This window comes from Carcharodon carcharias, chromosome 21, assembly GCF_017639515.1.
Source record: "Carcharodon carcharias isolate sCarCar2 chromosome 21, sCarCar2.pri, whole genome shotgun sequence".
In the NCBI taxonomy this organism is placed as follows: Eukaryota; Metazoa; Chordata; class Chondrichthyes; order Lamniformes; family Lamnidae; genus Carcharodon; species Carcharodon carcharias.
In genome coordinates, this window is record NC_054487.1 from 75912080 (window position 1) to 75933711 (window position 21632).

The 21632-nt window shown below is 44.7% G+C and overlaps 1 protein-coding gene across 8 annotated transcripts in view; it reads right to left on the reverse strand.

Annotated features, from left to right (window-relative positions):
- Window positions 1-21632, reverse strand: part of LOC121293194 (chemokine-like protein TAFA-2) — a 221729-nt gene that overhangs the window by 116975 nt on the left and 83122 nt on the right. For all 8 annotated transcript variants that reach the window (XR_005946455.1, XR_005946458.1, XR_005946452.1 and 5 more), the window contains exon 3: window positions 16524-16606. Coding sequence is in view for 1 of the 8 variants with exons in the window: in XM_041216004.1 (XP_041071938.1) it covers window positions 16524-16605 (82 nt within the window). In the remaining 7 variants the exon portion in view is untranslated. The remainder of the gene's footprint in view (window positions 1-16523; window positions 16607-21632) is intronic.

Sequence of the window (21632 nt, forward strand, 5' to 3'; positions counted from 1 at the left end):
CGCTGGCAATTGAGCGGTTAAAGCGCCTAATTGCCCGCTCAATCGTCGGCGGGTCAACGGGCGCAGAAGTCGGAAACGCGCCCACCGAGCAAAATACCGCCCAAGCGCACGTTGACATCGGGACCCTCGCCCAATGCCATCTCACGCCGACTTTGCGCCCAATCTGGCCAGGCGCACATGCCCAGATTCAGGAGGCAAAATCCTGGCCGTTGTTTTCTGGAGCTATGCAGCCGCTTTGTATTCTGATGTACTTGACTGTAAATACACTCATATATAAGTGTGTGGGCTGTTATATATGAAGGTATGTCTTGGTATATATGAAGGCAAGTTGCCCTGGTTTCAAAATATTCATCAATCACTGGAAGTACCTTCTGGTTTCCTAACCTTTTCTTCCATTAAGTTCTTCCTGCTCTAAACAAAGGCAAATAGGAGACCAACACTGCACGTGTTATCTTATCAGGGGAGGTAATGTTGCAGTGGGGGTATTGTCATGAGGCTAGTAACCCAAAAACCCGGGTTCAAATCCTGCCACGGCAATTGGTGGAATTTGAATTGTAATGATGACCATGAAACCATTGTAGACTGTTGTAAAAACCCATCTGGCCCTATAGGGAAGGAAATCTGCCATCCTTACCTGGTCTGGCCTACATATGGTTGACTCTTAACTTTCCTCTGAAGGCCTAGCAAGCCACTCAGTTGTATTAAAAAGAGGAATGAAACTGATGGACCACCTGGCATCAACCTAGGCACCAGAAACAGCAACAGCAAACTCAGCCCTGTCGACCCTGCAAAGTCCTCCTTACTAACATCTGGGGGCTAGTGCCAAAATTGGGAGAGCTGTCTCACAGACTAGTCAAGCAACAGTTTGACATAATCATCCTCACGGAATCATACCTTACAGACAACATCCCAGACACCACTGTACCATCCCTGGGTAGGTCCTGCCCCACTGGTGGGACAGACCCAGCAGAGATGGCGGCACAGTGCTATACAGTCGGGAGGGGGTTGCCTCAGCGTCCTCAACGTCAACCCTGGGCAAGGAAACCTCCTGCTGATTACCACGTCCTGCCTTCCCTCAGCTGATGAATCAGTGTTCCTCCATGTTGAACACTAGAGGAAGTACTGCGGGTGGAAGAATGTACTCTGGGTTGGGGAACTTCAATGTCCATCACCAAAAGTGACTTCTACCTACCGAGCTGGCCGATTCCTAAAGGACATAGCTGCTGGACTGGGTCTGCGACAGGTGGTGAGAGAACCAACAAGTAGGAAAAACATACTTGACCTCATCCTCACCAACCTGCCTGTTGCAGATACTTCTATCCATGGCAGTATTGGTAGGAGTGACCACCGCACAGTCATTGTGGAGGCAAAGTTCCGCCTTCACATTGAGGATACCCTCCAACATGTTGTGTGGCACTACCACCGTGCTAAATGGGGTAGATGTTGTGCAGAGCTAGCAACTCAAGACTGGACATCCATGAGGCTCTGTGGGCCATCAGCAGCAGCAGAATTGTACTCGAAAACAATCTGTAACCTCATAGCCCAGCGTATCCCCCACTCTACCATTATGATCAAGCCAGGAATCAACCCTGGTTCAATGAAGAGTGCAGGAGGGCATGCCAGGAGCAGCCCCAGGCATACCTAAAAATGAGGTGTCAACCTGGTGAAGCTATAAAACAGGACTACTTGCATGCCAAATAGCAAAAGCAGCAAGTGGTAGACAAAGCTATGATCCCACAACCAACGAATCAGATCTAAGCTCTGCAGTCCTGCCACATCCAGTCGTGAATGGTGGTGGACAATTAAACAACTCACTGGAGGAGGAGGCTCCACAAATATCCCCATCCTCAATGATGGAGGGCCCCAGCACATCAGTGCAACAGATAAGGTTGAAGCATTTGCTACAATCTTCAGCCAGAAGTGCCAGGTGGATGATCCATCTCGGCCTCCTCTGGAGGTCCCCAGCATCACAGATGCCAGTCTTCAGCAATTCAATTCATTCCACATGATATCAAGAAACAGCTGAAGGCACTGGATTCTGAAAAGGCTATGGGCCCTGACAATATTCCAGCAATTGGACTGAACACTTGTGCTCCAGAACTTGCCACCCCCCTAGCCAAGCTGTTCTAGTACAGCTACGACACTGACATCTAACCGGCTATGTGGAAAATTGCCCAGGTTATGTCTGGTACACAAAAGCAGGACAAATTCAACCCGGCCAGTTACTGCCCCATCAGTCTACTCTCAATCATCATTAAAGTAATGGAAGGGGTTATCAGCAGTGCTATCAAGCGACACTTGCTCAGTAATTACCTGCTCACTGATACCCACTTTGGCTTCCGCCAGCTCCTGACCTCGTTACAGCCTTTGTTCAAACATGGACAAAAGAGTTGAACTCCCGAGGTGAGGTGAGAGTGACTGCCCTTGACATCAAGGCAGCATCTGACCGTGACATCAAGAAACCCTAGCAAAACTGGAGTCAATGGGAATCAGGGGGAATATTCTCCACTGGTTGGAGTCATACCTATCACAAAGGAAAATGGTTGTTGTTATTGAAGGTCAATCATCTCAGCTCCAGGACATCACTGCAGGAGTTCCTCAGGGTAGTGTCCTCGGGCCAACCACCTTCATCATTGACCTTCCTCCCATCATAAGGTCAGAAGTGGGCATGTTTGCACAATGTTCAGCACCATTCACGACTCCTCAGATACTGAAGCAGTTCATGTTGAAATTCAGCAAGACCTGGGGGAGAATTTTCTCCCCATCAGGGTGGTGGTGGTGGTGGGGGGGGAGGTTGTGCCAGAGCGGGAATGGGCGTGCACGCAGCCGATCGCAGACTATAATCGGCTGGGTGCCACCATTTTACGTGGGCGGGCCAATTAAGGCCCACTCAGCGTGACATTGCCAGGAAGCGCTGAGCACTATCTGTGCGGGTGGGGTGGGGGGGGGCGTTGCCTGAGTCAGGGCTCTTTCGCAGATGCACACGGAAGAGCACAGAAATCTCCCTGGAGCACAGAGCTGCCTCAGGGAGATTAGTTTAAATTTGAAAAAGTTTAAAAAAGGTCCCTTGCTATTTGTGGTATTTATAAATGATTTAGGCTTGAATGTAGGAGGGTTGATCAGTAAGTTCACAGATGATACGAAAATTGGTGGGTGGTAAATAGTGAGGAGGATAGCCTTAGATTACAGGAGGATATAGATGGGCTGGTCAGATGGGCTGATCAGTGGTAAATGGAATTTAATCCGGGCAAGTGTGAGGTGATGCACTTGGGCAGGACAAGCAAGGCTCGGGAATACACGATGAATGGTAAGACCCTGGGAATTACCGAGAGTCAGTGGGACCTTGGTGTGCATGTCCACCGGTCCCTTAAGGTAGCGGGACAGGTAGATAAGGTGGTTAAGAAGGCATATGGGACACTTGCCTTTATTAGCTGTGGCATAGAATATGAGCAGGGAGGTTAAGCTGGAACTGCATAAAATGCTGGTTAGGCCACAGCTAGAGTATTGCATGCAGTTCTGGAATTCGCATTATAGGAAGGATGTGATTGCACTTGAGAAAGTGCAGAGGAGATTTACTAAGATGTTGCCTGGGCTGGAGAGTTTTAGTTATGAGGAGAGATTGGATAGACTGGGGTTATTTTCTTTGGAGCAGAGGAGATTGAGGGGGGGACATGATTGAGGTGTATAAAATTATGAGAGGCATAGATAGGGTAGACAGGAAGGAAGTTTTCTCCTTGGTGGAGGGATCAATAACCAGGGGGCATAGATTTAAGGTAAGGGGCACGAGGTTTAGAGGAAAGGTGAGGAAGAATTTTTTCACCCAGAGGGTGGTGGGAATCTGGAACTCACTGCCTGAAAGGGTGGTAGAGGCAGAAACCCTCATAACATTTAAGAAGTATTTGGATGTGCACTTGCAATGCCATGGCATAAAAGGCTATGGGCCTAGTGCTTGAAAATAGGTTTAGAATAGTTAGGTACTTGTTTGACCGGCGTAGACTCAATGGGCCGAAGGACCTTTTTCTGTACTGTAAAACCTCTATGACTCTATGAGTCTTGAGGTTGGATGGACAGCTCAGTTTATTGATTTAATTGATAGTTAAGTGGCCTTAATAGATCTTTGACAGTTCGGCGGGTGCATAGCTGACTCGGGTGTGCACCCACCGAACTGAAAATCTGAATGACGCAGGGTGGCGTTGGGATGCACGCCCGACATCACCGCGCATCATTTAATGCCACGGCGAGCAGGCCCCACCCTTGCTCACCAAGCGGAAGGTTATGCCCCTGGACAATATCCAGGCTTGGGCTGGCAAGTGGCAAGTGACAATCGCGCCACACAAGTGCCAGGCAACGACTATCTCCAACAAAAGAGAATCTAACTATCACCCTTTGATGTTCAGTGGCATTACCATCACTGAATCCCCCACTATCAACATCCTGGGGGTTATCATTGACCAGAAACTGAACTGGACTAGCCATATAAATACTGTGGCTACAAGAGCAGGTCAGAGGCTAGGAATCCTGGGACACGTAACTCACCTCCTGACTCCCCAGACCCTGCCCACCATCTACAAGGCACAAGTCAGGAGTGTGATGGAATACTCCCCACTTGCCTGGATAACTGTAGCTTCCACAGCACTCAAGAAGCTTGACACCATCCGGAACAAAGCAGTCTGCTTGATTGGCACCACATCTGCAAACATTCACTACCCCCAACACCGACACACAGTGACAGCAGTGTGTACCATCTACGAGATGCACTGCGGGAATTCACCAGGGCTCCTTAGACAGCACCTTCCCAACCCACGACCACTACCATCTAGAAGGACAAAGGGCAGCAGATAGATGGGAACACCACCACTTGGAAGTTCCCCTCCAAGTCATTCACCATCTTGACTTGGAAATATATCGCTGTTCCTTCATTGTCACTGGGTCTTAAAATCCTGGAACTCCCTCCTAACAGCGCTGTCAGTGTAACTACACCACATAGGCTATAGTGGTTCAAGAAGACAGCTCACCGCCACTTTCTCAAGGGCAACTAAGGATGGGCAACTAAGGATGGGATGTTGGTGAAGCCCACATCACGTGATTTAATTAAAAAAATAATCTGTTCATGTGAAGGTCCCAAAGCAAATTTACTAGTGCATAATTGGACAGCAAAGAAATCTTGTGCGTAAAGAAACTCCATAAAAGCTAGGCCCTTATATGGCTAGTAGGATAGGTGCTGAATCTGTCCTGATTAATCAGTGATCTGTACTCTGGCTTGCAGTGTCTAAGTTTTGAACCCTAAACCCATAGTGGAAGTGTAAAACAGACAAAACTCAGACTGGATGAAAGGCACTTAATATGATACTAAAATCTCTTCTAAAATCCCAGGGCCACAGCTCCATTGAAACTTAGAACATTCCCACTAACCTTAACTTGGTGAAGAAAAATGTGTGAATTCTCAGTCTCATGGAATACCTTCCCATTGTACCACCTACTTTTAGGACCATTAGTTAATTGTAACAGCCGAACTTGAGTTACAGGGTGTAGTCTTAACACTGTCTTCTGATTCCAGTGATGCTTGTATATGAAGATTACAGCAACCTATTGTACTGGGTACTGATTCTGTTGATCCTTGCTGCTTGGCAACTGCTAATTACAGCTGCTGATGTTCCTGTGTGAGCATCTGCCGTGCTGTAAGGACATGGATTGAATGAAAGACTGCTGTTCATGCTGACACCATTACCAGCACAAGAATTGATCAATGGGCTGAGTTTTTTCCTTTAATGAAAAGTGGAAGATTGCTTCCTTTCCCCTTGTAATTAATGATCCACCACTAAGACTGTGGAAATAAGCAGTTTTTAGAACGTACGGGTTCTGAGAGTGCAATTTTGTTTGTGGATCGTTATTTAAGAAGGAGATGGAAAATCTCCCATCTTTCACCTAAAGAGGAATCTCATCCCAAAGCTTCAGCATTCAGTTTACCATAAGTATATATATATATATATATAAATATATATATGTGAGAAAACAGTTGTTGCTGAGTGCATAATTTAGAATATAATGAAGCCCGGTGTGCATCTGAGCCTCACAAATAGCTGATTGTCTTGTTGTCATTCCCAATTTCTTTATTGTCAGTGTTATACTTGTTCATATGGTCAGCACAGAATATGGTCAGACCTATTTTGCCACACAGTGTAACATCATATCTGTCAGGAAAGACAACTCAGGCTGGTGTTCTTTTCCTTAGAAAAGAGAAGCTTTTGGGGTGACCAAATAGAGGTCTTTAAATTTATGAAAGTTCAGAAGTGTAAATGTAGGGAACATGTTCCCCCACTTGTGGTGAGTCCCAAACTTGGGGCCATAAATATAAGATGCAAAAAATACAGTGACTTCACTTCAGAAGCATTTCATTGACGTAAGACACTTTGGGCGGCCGTGTGTTTGTAAAAGGCAAGGTTTTTTTTAAGCTTATAGCATTGCAAAACATAACATCAGACAACCTGAGGGCCAAGAGCCATGAACCAAAACCTTTCTTTGTGGTTCCTTGGAAGCCTGTGAGAATTTGATCAGCAATGAATTGAAATATAATAGGTCATTCAGCTCCCACTTAAGTAATTAATCAATCAAATAGGGAATTCAGGAGAAACCTCTTTACCCAGAGGCAATTAGAATGTGAACCTTGACACCAAATGGCGCAATTGAGGTGACTAGAGGGAGAAAGGAATATGAGGATACATGGATGGGTTTAGATAAAGTAGAGTGGGTGGAAGTTTATGTGGAGCAAAAACATCAGCATTGACCATTTGAGTTGAATGGCTTTTTTCTGTTCTGTGAATTCAATACATCGATACCAATCATTCCAGAGATTAGAATATGGTATTCTTTACATGAAGGGGACACATCAAGGAGCATTAAAGGAGCATTTTTTTTTAAATCAGATATTTCAGAACTGCTCTATTTTATTTTCTGATGTCGTGTTTTGGCTTTAAATGGTGGTTGAGTACTGTTGCATTATTCAGCAACTGGCAGTGAGCTTTTGCTACTCAATGCAGGATTAAAATTCAGTGCACATTGGTGAAGGTGGAGGGCACAGATATTAATCTGAGTTGGGTAAAATGAGCAATGCCCACTGCGAAACAGATTTATTTCATCTCTTTATTCTCTGTCAGAGCTGAATGACCCACTATACTTCGATTCGTCGCTGATCAAATTCTCACAGGCTTGCAAATAACCATGAGGAAAGGTTTCGGTTTATGGCTCTTGGCCCACAGGTTATCTGATGTAATGTTCTGCATGATATAAGCTTAAAAAAAGAACTTGCCTTTTACAAACACATGACTTCCCAAAGCGTCTTACAGCAATAAAATGCTTTTGAAGTGAAGTCACTGTTGCAATGTAGCAAACATGGCAGCCAATTTGCACACAGCAAGCTCTTAAAAACAGCAAAGACCAGATAATGTCTTTTTTTTAAGTTGAGAGACAAATAGTGGCTGAGACATCAGAGAGAACACCCCTGTGCTTCTTCAAATAGTGCCATGGGATCTATTTTTATTCTTCATTCATAGGATGTGGATGTCACTGGCTAGGCCAGCATTTATTGCCCATCCCTAATTGCCCTTGAGAAGGTGGTGGTAAGCTGCCTTCTTGAACCATTGCAGTCCATGTGGTGTAGGTACACCCACAGTGCTGCTCAGGAGGGAGTTCCAGGATCTTGACCCAGTGACAGTGAAGAAACGGTGATATATTTCCAAGTCAGGATGGCGAGTGGCTTGAAGGGGAACTTCCAAGAATCTGCTGCCCTTGTCCTTCTAAATGGTAGCGGTCATAGGTTTGGAAGGTGCTGTCTAAGGAGCCTTGGTGAGTTCCTGCAGTGCATCTTATAGATCGTACACACTGCTGCCAATGAACGTCGGTGGTGGAGGGAGTGAATGTTTGTGGATGTGATGCCAATCAAGTGGGCAGCTTTGTCCGAGATAGTGTCAAGTTTCTTGAGTGTTGTTGGAGCCTGCACTCGTTCATGCTTTAAGCTGAAAAGACAGATGGGGCCTCGGTTTAATGGCTCATCTGAAAGACCATAAGACCATAGGACATTGGAGCAGAAATTAGGCCAATCGGCCCATCGAGTCTGCTCCACCATTCAATCATGGCTGATAAGTTTCTCAACCCCATTCTCCCGCCTTCTCCCCGTAACCTTTGATCCCCTTACCAATCAAGAACCTATCTATCTCGGAAAGATGGCATCTCCATCAGTGCAGCTTCTCTCAGTACTGAACTAGAGCATTAGCCTGGATTTTATGCTCAAGTCTCTGTGGAGGGACTTAAACCCTTTAACTTCTGGTTGAAGACTTATTGGGTTGAATTTTAACCTAAAAAAAAGGCGGATTTGAGTCAGGTGTGGGGTAAAAGTCTTTAACATCAGTTTCCTGACAGAAGCCCGCCTCCAATCCACCCATTCCCAACTTTAACTGAGGCTGGAAGGAAGGTGGGAACTCAACCCAAAAAGGTGAGTTGGAACTTTAAATACAATAATACAGTGACAAAATCCATTGTCATATAGACTTCAAATTTTACTGCAGTTGACCAGGATTCCCGAACACTGGCAAAACCAGCAGATTCAGGAGGTAAGCGGCTTCACACCTACTCCCTGGATCCAGCACTTCACTCGCACCTCCTTCAGTTTGGTCTATTGTATTCACTGCTCCCAATGTGGTCTCCTCTACACTGGGGAGACTAAACGCAGACCGGGTGACCTCTTTGCGGAACACCTTCGGTCTGTCCGCAAGCATGATCCAGACCTCCCTGTCGCTTGCCATTTCAATACATCACCCTGCTCTCATGCCCACATGTCCGTCCTTGGCCTGCTGCATTGTTCCAGTGAAGCTCAACGCAAACTGGAGGAACAGCACCTCATCTTCCGATTTACAGCCTTCCGGACTTAACACTGAGATCAACAACTTCAGACCATGAATGCTCTCTTCCACCTTTACCCCTTTTCTAATCCAATTTTTAAAATTTTTTATTTTCTTTTTTTCTTATTTTTATCCTTTTTTCATCCTCTTTCCCCAAGCCCACTCCCCCTCCCTGCCCCCCACCACAGGGCCATCTGTCTCTTGTTTCTATGTTGTGCTTTCACAAGTGCTGACCCTTATTCTGCTATTAACACATTCTACAATCTATCCTTTATGCCACTATCAGCACCTTCTTTAGTCTTTAACACTACCATTAACACTCCCTGTGTCTTGTGCCTATGACATCTTTGTCAAATTTCTTCTTAGCTCCCACCTATCCCTAACCTTCTACTTTGCTCCATCTGCTCCATCACCTCTTAAACAGTATAAAATCCATCACATTTCTACTTTTCTTCAGCTCTGAAGAGCCATACAGACTCGAAACGTTAACTCTGTTTCTCTCTCCACAGATGCTTCCAAACTTGCTCAGTTGTCCAACATTTTCTGTTTTTGTTTCAAATTTCCAGCATCCACAGTATTTTGCTTTTATCCTGGATCCACATACCTATCAGAGAAAGCACCCACATTTAACACCGTTCTGCCTCCCCACAGACCTACACTCCCAAGACTTCTGATCGCATCAGGAGACTCACTGGGCCAGACCTAACTGCACCTGCTACCACTAGGCCCTGATTCCACCCCTTCATCATCACCAGGCCCCACTCACCCTCAAGTCGAGGCCTCTGAGCCAACACCCCAGCCTCCAAACTCTGATCCCTGGGTCCCGAGGCATCCAACTCCACACCCCATACCAGCCCTCCCATCCCCCACCCCCCCTCACCCGAGGGCTCCGATCGGCCTCCTCACAATGCAGACTCCATCGTTCCCCTCACTCAGGCTCTGACCTCTGGGTTCAGCAGCCCATCTAATCAAGCTGCCCCAACAATTTGCAGCCTCCAATCAAAACCCCCATCCCTCTCCTTCCCAGTCAATCGCCCCCCACTCTTGATCGCTCTCCCCCCCGCCCCCCCCCCCATCCCCCCACTCATCATCCAATTGGCACTAACCCGCACTATCCCCAATGGGACCCCACCCGCCACCCCATTTTCACATCCTCGATCAACCTCCACTCTCCCCTCCCCCGAGCAACATGGTGAAAAGAGGGTGGGGGAATGCAAAGCAGTCCGAATTAGAGGGACACGGAGTTTGAGGAGAGCCGATAGAGTTATGGAGAAATGGGATCGAGGTTATGGAGGTGAATGAAAAGGATGAGACCTGCAAAATCTCCACTCCCCCTCCAATTTACTTTCACCACACACAATCAACTCCCACTCTCCACCCAATTAACCCCCCCACTCCTCCACAATGAAACCTCCTCCATCCTCCGATCGATAATGCTCCCTCCCTGATCGACCCCCCTCTCCCCTTTCTCAATCAACCTCCTTCCCTTCCTCCCAATTGACCTCCCCCCTCCAATTGATCCCCCTCCCCAACCCTGATCACCCTCCCCCTTCCTATTAACCCCCACACCCTCCCAACTGTTGCCCTGCATCCCCTCAGTGAATGCTCCCCTTGATCACACCCCCCCCCCAATTGACCCGCTCCCCCCGATTGTTTCCCCCACTCCAATGTCCTGTTGGAGACCCCGACTGTCAAAATGGCTGCCCTCTGGATGATGTGATCGACACCAGATGGACTGCAGCAATTCATGACCACCATCTCGAGGGCAATTAAGAATGCGCAATAAATGCTGGACTTGCCAGCAACGCCCACATCCCAAGAAAGAATAAAAAAAAATCCCTCTTTGGTTATATTACCAGAATATTCAAATAAATTATGAAATTCAGGTTGTATATTTTGTGTATATGACTACAAAGGCGCTGATTCTTCTATTGCAACTCGCCCGCCGACAATTACAAGGCCTGTTAATGCCATTAAAGTCATAAATAACTTACATTTTTCGCTGCCCGTCAAACCTTACGGTGGGCGGGGCTGGCAAAAAGGCCAAGCGGCCTTTGCACTTTTTTAGGAAACCTCATCCACGGGCGGGACGAGGTTTCCAAGAGCAAATAAAAATTTTAAAATTGAATGAATGACATGACCCCGCTCATGTGGCAGAGTCACAAGAGGGGACACGTTTTATAACATTTTATGAGCCTTTATTTATTTTTCTGAAAACCTTCATCGCCCTGAGGCAGCTCTGTGCCTCAGGGTGATTTACAAGCGCTCACATGCGCGCACGTGTGAAGCTCATGCTTACCCTCCCCACCCCCACCAACCCGCACAGGCAGCACTAAGCGCTGCCGCTCGCGTTTCACGCTGTGAACTCGCTGTCCGGCCCCAATCGCGGGCAGCGTTCGGCTTCCCGACTGCCCCCCCCAAGCCCGTCCGACAAGGGCTAAATTCTGCCCCATGTCACTGATGCAGCCACAAAGGCAGGCCACTGATTTCTTGTGACATAGTCGTGTCATTGAAACCAGTTTCTGAGGGAGTATCTGTTTAAAGAACTGAAGGGCCTGAAATTCGTAAGCAGCAGACAAGAACCACCAAACGACTGGCATGCTGAACTCACATGTCAGAAGAGAGGGACCTAAGGGCCATCCAAATATTGAAATGAGGTTAATGGTCACTACTGCTAGCCTAAAGCTAGCCTAAATTAGGCGGGTACTGTTAAACAGGCACAACAATGTTAAATTCATGCCCTTAATGTGCCCAGATAACCTTTTGTTGAATGTAGCCCTACTTTAAGCTCCACCATATCAGATGGGGTCCACCATACAAAGTGAGCTTGACATTCCTGATCCAGGCACTGATCCTTCTATTTTCCTTCAGAAACATTAAGCAGTCAAGCTACGCAATGGAGACTTTAGTCTAAATTTTCCAAACCTGAACAGACAAAAGTCAAGGTTCCTCATCTCTCAACCTTATCTCTCATCAGAAAGTTACCTCAACCACCAATACCTAAAAGTTCACTAGACGCCAAGATGTACATCAATGTTCTCTTATTTTTTCAATTACTGATTTATTCACCAGTATGAAAACTTGATACCTTCTTCCTAATTATTGCACGTAGGGTCTGGGACTAGTCATGGGTTAAATTTAGCTCTGGTCCTAGCATAATCCAATGAGGTTTTTTAGAGAGTTCTCCACTCAACATTGATAAAACTAACAACAGCACCCCCTGTGGGTGCTCCCATCAAACGGTGACATCATGTGAAGCCAATCAGAATTTCTTGTTCATTGACATGTCTGTCACAAGTGTAGCCCCAGTATGTCACCAACACCTTCCTTCTTAAAGTGACAAGTATTGTTGATACTTCATTAAAGACAATAGTTACATTGGGCAAAACTTATAGCTCGGCAGACAGACGTGCATCTGACCTACTTGTGCATAAAATGACCCACGTTGACATTGGACGAGCGTCCCAACATCAACACACAGTCATGCAACATTTCGGTCGGCGGGCATGTGCTGGAGTCGGCAGCATGCCCACCGACAATTAAAAGCCCTAATAAGGCCATTAACCAGGCTATTGAAAAACATTTTTCGCTGCTCATCCAACCTTACGGTTGGCGGGCAGGTGAAAAGGCCAAGCAGCCTTCGGACTTTTAAGGAAGCCTCATCCATGAGTGGGATGAGGTTTCCTAAAGCAAATAAAAATAAAATAAAATTTTTTTAATTTAATTAACAACATGTCCCTGCTCATGTGACAGAGTCACATGAGCGGGGACATGTTGGATAACGTTTTTCATTCTTTATTTTTTTTTAACCCTTCACCTCCCTGTGCCTCAGGGAGATTCTCAAGCATGCATTTGCACATGCATGAAGTTCGCGCTCGCCCTGCTCGAACTCCCCCCTTGCCCACACAGGCAGCGCTGCCGCTCGCATTTCATACTGGGCAGGCCTTAATTGGCCCACCAGTGTGAAACTGCCTTCCAGCCTCGATCACGGGCAGTGGTCGGCTTCCAACAAGGGCAGAATTCTGCCCAGTGTGTGTAGATAACATTCACTGTTACAAATGCAAGACTTTCTTCCAAAGAATAAGATTAATCAACTTGTAGCATTATCATATGTCAGCATAGGGACAGGAGAAGGTCATTCAGCCCCTCAAGCCTGTTCCACCATTCAATGAGATCATGGCCGACCGGGATCCGAGCTCCATTCACTCACAAAGCCCCCCTATCCCTCAATTCTCTTGGCTAGAGAAAGGACCTGTCGAGCTTGGATTTTAAATTATTAATTGAACTGGCACTCACTGCTTTCTGTGGGAGAGCGTTTCACATTTTGTATGAAGAGGTGTGTCCTAACTTCTCTCTGAGTGGCCTGACTCTGGTTATAAGTTAATGTCCCATCATCTTAGACTCCCTCACTATCAGAAAAAGATTCCCTCAATTCCTGTCAAAATCCTAAAGACTTCAATAAGATCACTCCTTAATCCTCTACATTCCAGGAAATAGAAGCCTAGTTTATGTAATCTCTCCTTATATTTAACCCTTGGAGCCTTGGTAACATTCTGCAGAATCTGCACTCTCTCCTTCCACAGCCAATTTTCCTGCTTTGTTTCTCACAAACAAATATACAAAAGTTATTTTTAAAAAAGCTTTACTTATAATGCAGAGTAAACTTATAAGTAGATTGCTATCTATTAAAAATAAGTATGTGTATAATGTAGTGTATTGAAAATTGCATTGTGCATTTTGTCCACTTCAGGCTACCGTTCACATTCCAGCAGAGCAGTCTGGAATGGAATAAAGAAATCCATGTTTTAATGGCTGTGCAGCAGTTCTATTTCTTACTGGATATTACTGTTCCTTCCCAAGAACTTCCTAAATGGCTGTATGATAACAACACTGTATGTATGACATGGGTTGATTCTTTGATCATCAACTCTCGCTTTTTATTTTTGTGACTCTTTATTTCCTCTCACCACGGGCCACTCATTTCTCAGTTGTCTTTTGACTTCTATTGGATGCCATCATGGCCGCCCATCAGATGTGCTTGAGCAATCCAGTAAAATATCTCTCCCAAACAAGTGTCCATTCTTCCTTCAAATAAATCAAAAGATGGGACAAGCTCATCTTTAATGGAAAGCCCAAAGAATGTGGCTGAATTTTTTGCTTCCATACAACTACAGAGGCTGGCTGGCATGCGATTGTTCTGGCAGCATACTGCCCCCGAGCCATTTTCCCTGTAGCAAGATGGGAGTTGGAAGTGCTATCCGTCTGCAAGCAGTGGACGGGTAGCCAATTGAAGTAGAATTTTCCCGTTGGCCTGAAGACTTCCCAAGACATGGGGATAGGCCGTCTGCCTGGAGGTGGCCTCATATTAGCACATCGGACTGTTGGGGGGGGGGGGGGTGTGGTATGGTGAAGGGTGAGGGGCAGTGCTCCAAGCAGGCCATGAGACCTTCCCTGCCTGCCTTAGCTGGTGATCCGGCTACTGAGGCCATTTTTTAATTTAAAAGTTTTAAAATCGTGGTGTTTCTCCCTCTCTCACGCTCTCACTAGAACTTGATTACTCTCCTTCCAGCCTGCACGCCCTACTATTGGCTTTAAATGTTCGGCGAGCATGCCCTCAGGCCATTAACTGACCAAATCAGGTAAAATCACTGCCAGGGGACTGTTTCCCCCGCAATGCAGGTCGTGACCCCCGTTTGACCGCGATTGTAAGGTCCTGACCCAAATGACAAAATCCTACCCATAAATTTATCACCTCACTCTTCCCAGTTTTAGTTCTATTCCAACATGTATTACATGACCAAAAGTGTAGAGTAATGACCATGATCCTTGTCATTTCATTAAACCATTCACAAGAAAGTATCAGGTACTGTTCCAAACTGACTTTTCCCCCAGTTTTTCCTCTTGTTGTGTGGACCTTTATTCTCTCCAGAGGCAGGCTCAGTGATTGGGGGGGACATATTTAGTTGGGCGGGAAGGTGAAAGGTGGAGACCTCTTCACCTTCTTGTCTCCCCCAGTTAAGAAGGCTTGAGGACAGCCTTCCTGCCCAGAAGTCAATTGAGACCCGTAAGTGACCATTTAAGGGTCACTTAAGGGCCTCAGCCCCCTGCCACTGGTGTTCAACCAACAATTGGCCGGAGCCCCAACACACAGGCAACCTGCCAGGTCAACCTAGGTGGGTACACCTGCAGCCTGGTGAGGAGAATTCCTTCTAATTGGTCAGCCTGTGCCCAATGGAAAGACCTGACAAAGGCATGGGCCACTCAGGCGAAGATGCCCATCTGCCCTTAAAAGTAACACCCTCCCTCCCCCTCTCTCACTGGGGTCACCCCAACTGGCCCCAGAGAGCCCACCTCACTAACCTTCGTTCCAGGCTCCAGTGACGACCATCCTCCTGGGGCCTCCTGCAGTACCAGCAGTGGCCACTGCTCCCGGTGGCGCAGTCGGTACTGGAAAGCTGCCAGTCTCTGATTGGCCGGTAGCTCTCTGAGACGGGGTATCGCTCTGAAGCCCATGAGGACCTTGACTCTGACCCATTAAATCGGGTGAGATGGGGGGAGGTTGCAAGGAAAGGCCACAGCAGGATTGGCACTGGTTCTTCAGCTGGTGGTCAGGCCCAATGCTGCAAGCATTAAATTCTGCCCTTGGAGTCAGTAAATACACTGCAACTTGGGACTTCTGACTAGATTCCAATAGTCATGAAAGACAACAAGCAAAGGATATTCACACATGCTTTGAACTGAATCCTATTTCAATCACTGATGATATTTTCCTCTTTGAACCATTCTTTGATCTTTAGAAGAGTCTTTGAAAACAGACTTTCTGACTGTGCTTCTGGTCAAATGAGTGTTTTTTTTAATCAATATTTTGTCCATCCTAAGATGTGAATAATGAAGCAGCCATAATTGGAGACTTGAGGCCACAATCTAGTTTGCTTGCTCACCAGCTCTGCAATGTTCAGCCCGTTAAAGTGAAGAGATGAAAATGGCTCGGACTGGTGGGAATGGACAGGAAAACTCCAGTCCAAATGGTTGTTTTTTTTTTTGCTTCTCTTTCAACTTAATGAGATTCCCTCATGTTCCCTTGCCACAGGGAAAATGGGACAAGGAATAATATTTTCTTGATAAACTTGCACACTGAATGGTAGATACCAAGTTCGCACCCAATGCCTCCCCACCCCACACATCCGTGGCCTGATCCTTCATAATAAATAAATGTGGCAAAATATAGTTGATTATCTTAGAGTCCTTCTGTAATTTTGCAACCATAAGTGCAGTTCAAAACATAAACTTGTTATATAACTGGCAGACTTTGAATCAATATTTATAGTATGTTTACTTGCTCCAGATTCTCAACACCTAGGCTGAAGCTGATGGAGGGAAACAAACTAATTGGTTTGATTTAGATTAATTCATTTTGGTCAACACAATCAAGATTTTATTTCGCTTCAGTCGAGATTGTTAAATTCAGAAGAAATTTCAGCCTTATTAAAATAATTTGAGCCTTTTATTTTTATCACAGTTATCCATGTGTGAACTTGGCATCTTTTGTGAATACAGTACTGCAGAATTAGGCCATTGCACACAACGCTTTGGAAACATAGAAAGTTGACAATATGAAAGAGTCCATACCTTTATGATGGTTTGCAGCTGATAGCAATTTTCCCCAAAGGGTTATCACACATATGATAAGTAACAGTGTCCCTTTAACCATCCTTTAATAAAGAACAGACAGAGATCATTGTTTATGTTGATTGTACCTTTAAGGACATAATGTAACAATCAATCAACGCATAACAAATTAAAAGTCATCCAACAGTGGCCAATAATGAAGGAAAATGTTGCACATTTGTAAAGCTTATGATTCACTAGTATTTCACAATTTTAGTTCATTGGCAATGCAATAAACTGTCAGTCATCAAGTTGCGAAACAAATTATTGCTAAAGTAGCAATCGTTTCATCCATTTACAACTGTCAGACAGCCACAATTCAGGAATCCTTGTGAATCTTGGAGGCAGCAGGTTTAAGAAAAGTAATGGCCAGCCTCATTAAGCTGCATCTATACAAATGTGATCTCTTTTGCTTTAAACACATTAGTATTAGGTTAAGACCCTCATGCAGCACATTCTTCTGCAGGTGCAAATTAGAACCAGGAATTTAATAGGAAACAAACTCAAGGGAGAAGTGGCATTTTTCATTAAGCACCTCTTGTTTGTGGCTGAGGAATAAACAGGCTTCCTTCAGCTAAGAAACCTAACACATGCACTGCCAAGTGATTTCAATCTTCCCCGATACATAACACCTATAGTGTCAGAGGAACTCATTAATCAGCCTTTGTTATCTGAAATGAAACTCCGGTCAGTTATTCTACTCAGATTAATTATGTACAAAAAATGATGCCATAGCCAGATCTCCCATGTTAAAACAGCTTATAAATGAAAATGTATCATATTCCTCAGCCAATATCACTGTAAAGACATCAATTAAAATATGAATCCTATTTGATGTCTGGAGCTTCAGACACTTAAATCGTTGCATACTTAATTTCATCAGTTCAAATGAAAATTGAAAAATGATGTACTGTCAACAAACTTCAGTCTTTTGTACCCCACATCTTCTGGAATTGAGACAAACTTGAGTACATAAAACAGGCTGGCACTTCAGTATAATATTGCAAGAGTGCTGCACCATCATAATTGCCATCTTTTAGATGAGACGTTAAATCCAAGACTCTATCCGTTGTCTAGGGTGCAAGTAAAGGATTCAAAGAAAAGGTGAAGAGTTCTTCCAGTATCCTGGACAATTTTTATCCCCTAACCAGCAGCACCAAAAAAACCAGATTACTTGGTCATTTAACACATTTCCGTTGGTGGGCATTAGCTGTGCACAAACTGGCTGCCATGTTTCCTACATTACAACAGGAACTGCACTTCCAAAATACTCCACTGGCTGTGAAACATTCTGAGGTTGAGAAAGGTGCTATATAAATGAAAATTCTTCATCTGTCTGCTTTCCATTCCATTGGAATTGCAAACTAATTTTCCCCATGCCAAAAACTAGGGGGAAGCATCTCTTTAAACTTTTTTTTATATTTGTTCATGTGGTGTGGGTATCTCTGGCTAGGCCAGCATTTATTGCTCATCCCCAGTTGCCGTTGTTCAGAAGGCATTTAAGAGTCAACCACATTTCTGTGTTGTATGTAGGCCAGACCAGCAGATTTCCTTCTCTAAGGGACATTAGAGAACCAGATGGGTTTTTATGACAATCAGCAATGGTTTTCTAGTCATCATCAGACTTTTAATTGCAGATTTTTATTGATTCAAATTCCTCCATCTGCCATGATGGGATTTGAACTCAGGTCCCCAGAACATTGCCCTGGGTCTACTGGAATACTAGTCCAGTGACAATACCATCATGCCACCACCTCCCCATCTCAACATGAAGCACTGATATCAGCAGGTGGGCTGTGATCAAAAGAATGCAGAGCCCAAAATGAACTGCTATCTGGACCAGCTTAGCGGAGATAGTGCCAAGTTCGGTAGGAATTGCAGAGAAGTAATAAAATGGGGGCAATTTTCAGTTTCAGTGTCTGGCGGACCAGATTGCCCAGCCATTGTAAGACCATTCGCCCACAGTGATATCAATGGTGTGAATACTTAGCAGGTTTTGTAACTGGTGGCTGATCTGCTCTGCCAAAACCCAGTCAGTGAAAGTGAAAATCATCCCCAGCATCCCTCAAATAAAACTGATCCACAAAATCAGAGGTATTCAAACTGCAGCCTCTGCCCCTGGCAATGAAGGTCAAGCAACTTGGTCCTATTTCTACTTCCCAGGACGAAAAAACAGTAAAAACCAGGAAATAAGGATACTGATCCAAACTGGTCTTGTATACCTTAAGATGGAGCTTCAGTAAAAACTGGGAAATAAGGAAATGCACCAAACTGGTTTCTTTCCTATTGGGTTATGTTTCCCATTTGCCAGCTTGTCCTGTTTGAATTCTGTGGGCCTTGGAGGATGGGGCAGGGCCTTCTTAGCACTATTAGCCCTTTGGGGGACAGAACTTAAATCAGAACACTTGGTAGTATCAGCAGCTTGAAAAAAATGCAAGTTATTAGAAGCGTGAATGTCGTCCTTGGGGCTCGACAGTGCAAACCATGCCCCTGAAGAGGTTTGGACACCACTGATCTGCATCAATCTGTGCTCCAAGTTTCCTGATTTAAAGTTGCGCGACATGGGAGCTTGCTGTCAAATGATAATTCATCCACTTTCATTACAACTCCAAATAATAGGTCCCTTCAAATTTTCAATATCAACGTGGCATAATAGCACTGCGGCATCTTCTTAAAACCTTATTTTGTGCTCATTTGAGCGCGTGGGATACAAAGCACTAATGCACTGAAAATATTGACTTTATGCTCTTGGGAAAAGGCAACCCAATTAACAAAGCACAGTTGATGCAATTGGCTTTTTATAAATATTTCCCCCACCCCCACAACGTCTTCTCTGCAATTTTCTTCCGTAAGGAGCCGAATGCATCTCGTTCTATATTTCACTCAGGGCCTTTGTGGTTGAGGGCTGCTTTCACTTCTCAGAGAAAGACAAACAGAGTTTAACAGAAAACCATTGGTCTCAATCATTGGAGAGAAAAATCCAGCACACAGTATTGAACTCTCCAGTTCAGAGGGAGAGCTCTGCAGATAGTGAAGGCAAGATGCTATTATTGCTACGTCTGAAAGAGCGAACAGGCTAGGGCTCTTTTCTCTGGAAAAGAGGGGGCTGAGGGATGACTTAACAAAAATCTTTAAAACTCTGAAGAGTTTGAATACAGGGAAGACGTTTCTGCTTGTGGGAAATCCAAAATTAGAGGTCATAACTATACAATAATCACTAATAAAAATCTAATAGGAAATTCAGGAGAGATATCTTTACTCAGAGAGTGGTTAGAATGTAAAACTCGTAACCACATGGAGTAGTTGAGGCGAGTAGCACAGAGGCATTTAAAAGAAAGTTAGACAAATACATGAGGGAGAAAGGCAAAGAAGGTTAAGTTGATGGGGTTTGATGGTGGGGGGGGCGGGTAGTGGGAGGGGATTCTTGTGGAGCATAAACACCAACACAGATCAAGTGAGCTGAAGGGCCTGTTTTTGTATTGGAAATTCTATGCTTATGTCAATAGTAATTCTTAACACCACGAGAACTGAGAATTACGTGCCATCAAAATAAATTTTAAGTAATTTTAATAACTTTTCTGCAGCCTGTTTGTTCAACCATCAGTAAACCAGAGTGAAGTAGTGCCAGGGTTTAAAGAGGCCCCCAATCCTATAACGCTTCCTCGTAAAATATATGGAAGACAATGGAATAAATGTGAACCGTCAGCCCTCGCCCAGCTGTAACCATTGCTGCATTGCCACCAATATCACATTACTGGTGACAAACACCCAAGATTCAGCCTGTGCATTTCTCGAATAAACAATAAAAGCTTCCATGCACCATTGTCAGCAATTGTCTCAGTCACTTAAAGTGAAGTTGCATGTCCCAAGCACATGATGCAATGGAAAACTCCTGCATTAATATTGACAGGCAAAAGGAAATCTCCTCATACCTGGCAGGCTATGAAATGGCATTTATGCCATGCATTCTAGAGTAGAGTGCTAGAGTATATAGACCGTAACCATTGACATCAAAATCTTGTCTTGAAATTTTTATTTCTGCTGCCGCCGAACTTGCCTTGTTACTCAATATGAATTTATCAACCCCTGTGACATGTAGTAAATTATGCAGAAATGAATCAATATATTACTAAAACAATGGATTATGCTCCCCAGCAGTTCATAGGCCCCTTAAGTTGCTGTTCTAACATTCCTGCATCTTAATTTAAAGATTTCAATGATGTTCCATTCAAATAGTTGTCTAGTTCTTAAAATCATGGTGTACGGTATTCTTTTAATCAACAACAATTTGCATTTATAGAACGCCTTAACATTATCTCAAAGTGTTTCACAGGAGCATAATCAGGCAAAAGATTGTCCTGTAGGATAGCTTTGACGCATTTTATTTGTGTCAAGCTTGCAAGGTGAACAAATGACTAGGGTCCTATTTACCAAATTGCTGATAAAGCCAATCTTACAGCGCATGGAGCTACACGAGTCCCAATGTGTATATTGACCGGTGAAGGTAGACTTACGGTCGACAGTAGTGAAGAACCCATTAGCAGATTTCTCAGCTAGTATTTGAGGGAAAGGAACACATTAGGCTGCTACATCTCAAAAGTGAATTTGAGCATGGGATAGAGAGTATTGAGGTGCGTAAGGAGATCCTTACACAAGGCTGCAGATTCAAAGATCACGAACGTATTATCCACATATCAGAAATATACACAGGGTAGGAGGTTATGCTGGAAACCCTGGAAAGGCAAGTATCTCAAAAATTTGAACTTGAGGCTAAGGAAGCCATTTCACGCTGCTACTATGCAGTGGCTATGCGAGTGATATTCTTCACTAACACAATGTTGCCATCGGTCCAAAAAGCTGCTCTGCCTACCACACAATTGAACTATGCTGTGTATGAATTTCAGTGCTGGTGCGATGCCAGGTATATAGGCTGTACGCCTCAGTGATTGAATGATCGAATCAAATAGTGTGTTCCTTCAGTTGCTTGTAATAGGCAGTTTACAGACCATACTCAACCAGCCCGCGCTTGCAAAACCCAAAGCAAGACATCTACTTTTAGATGTGATTCCA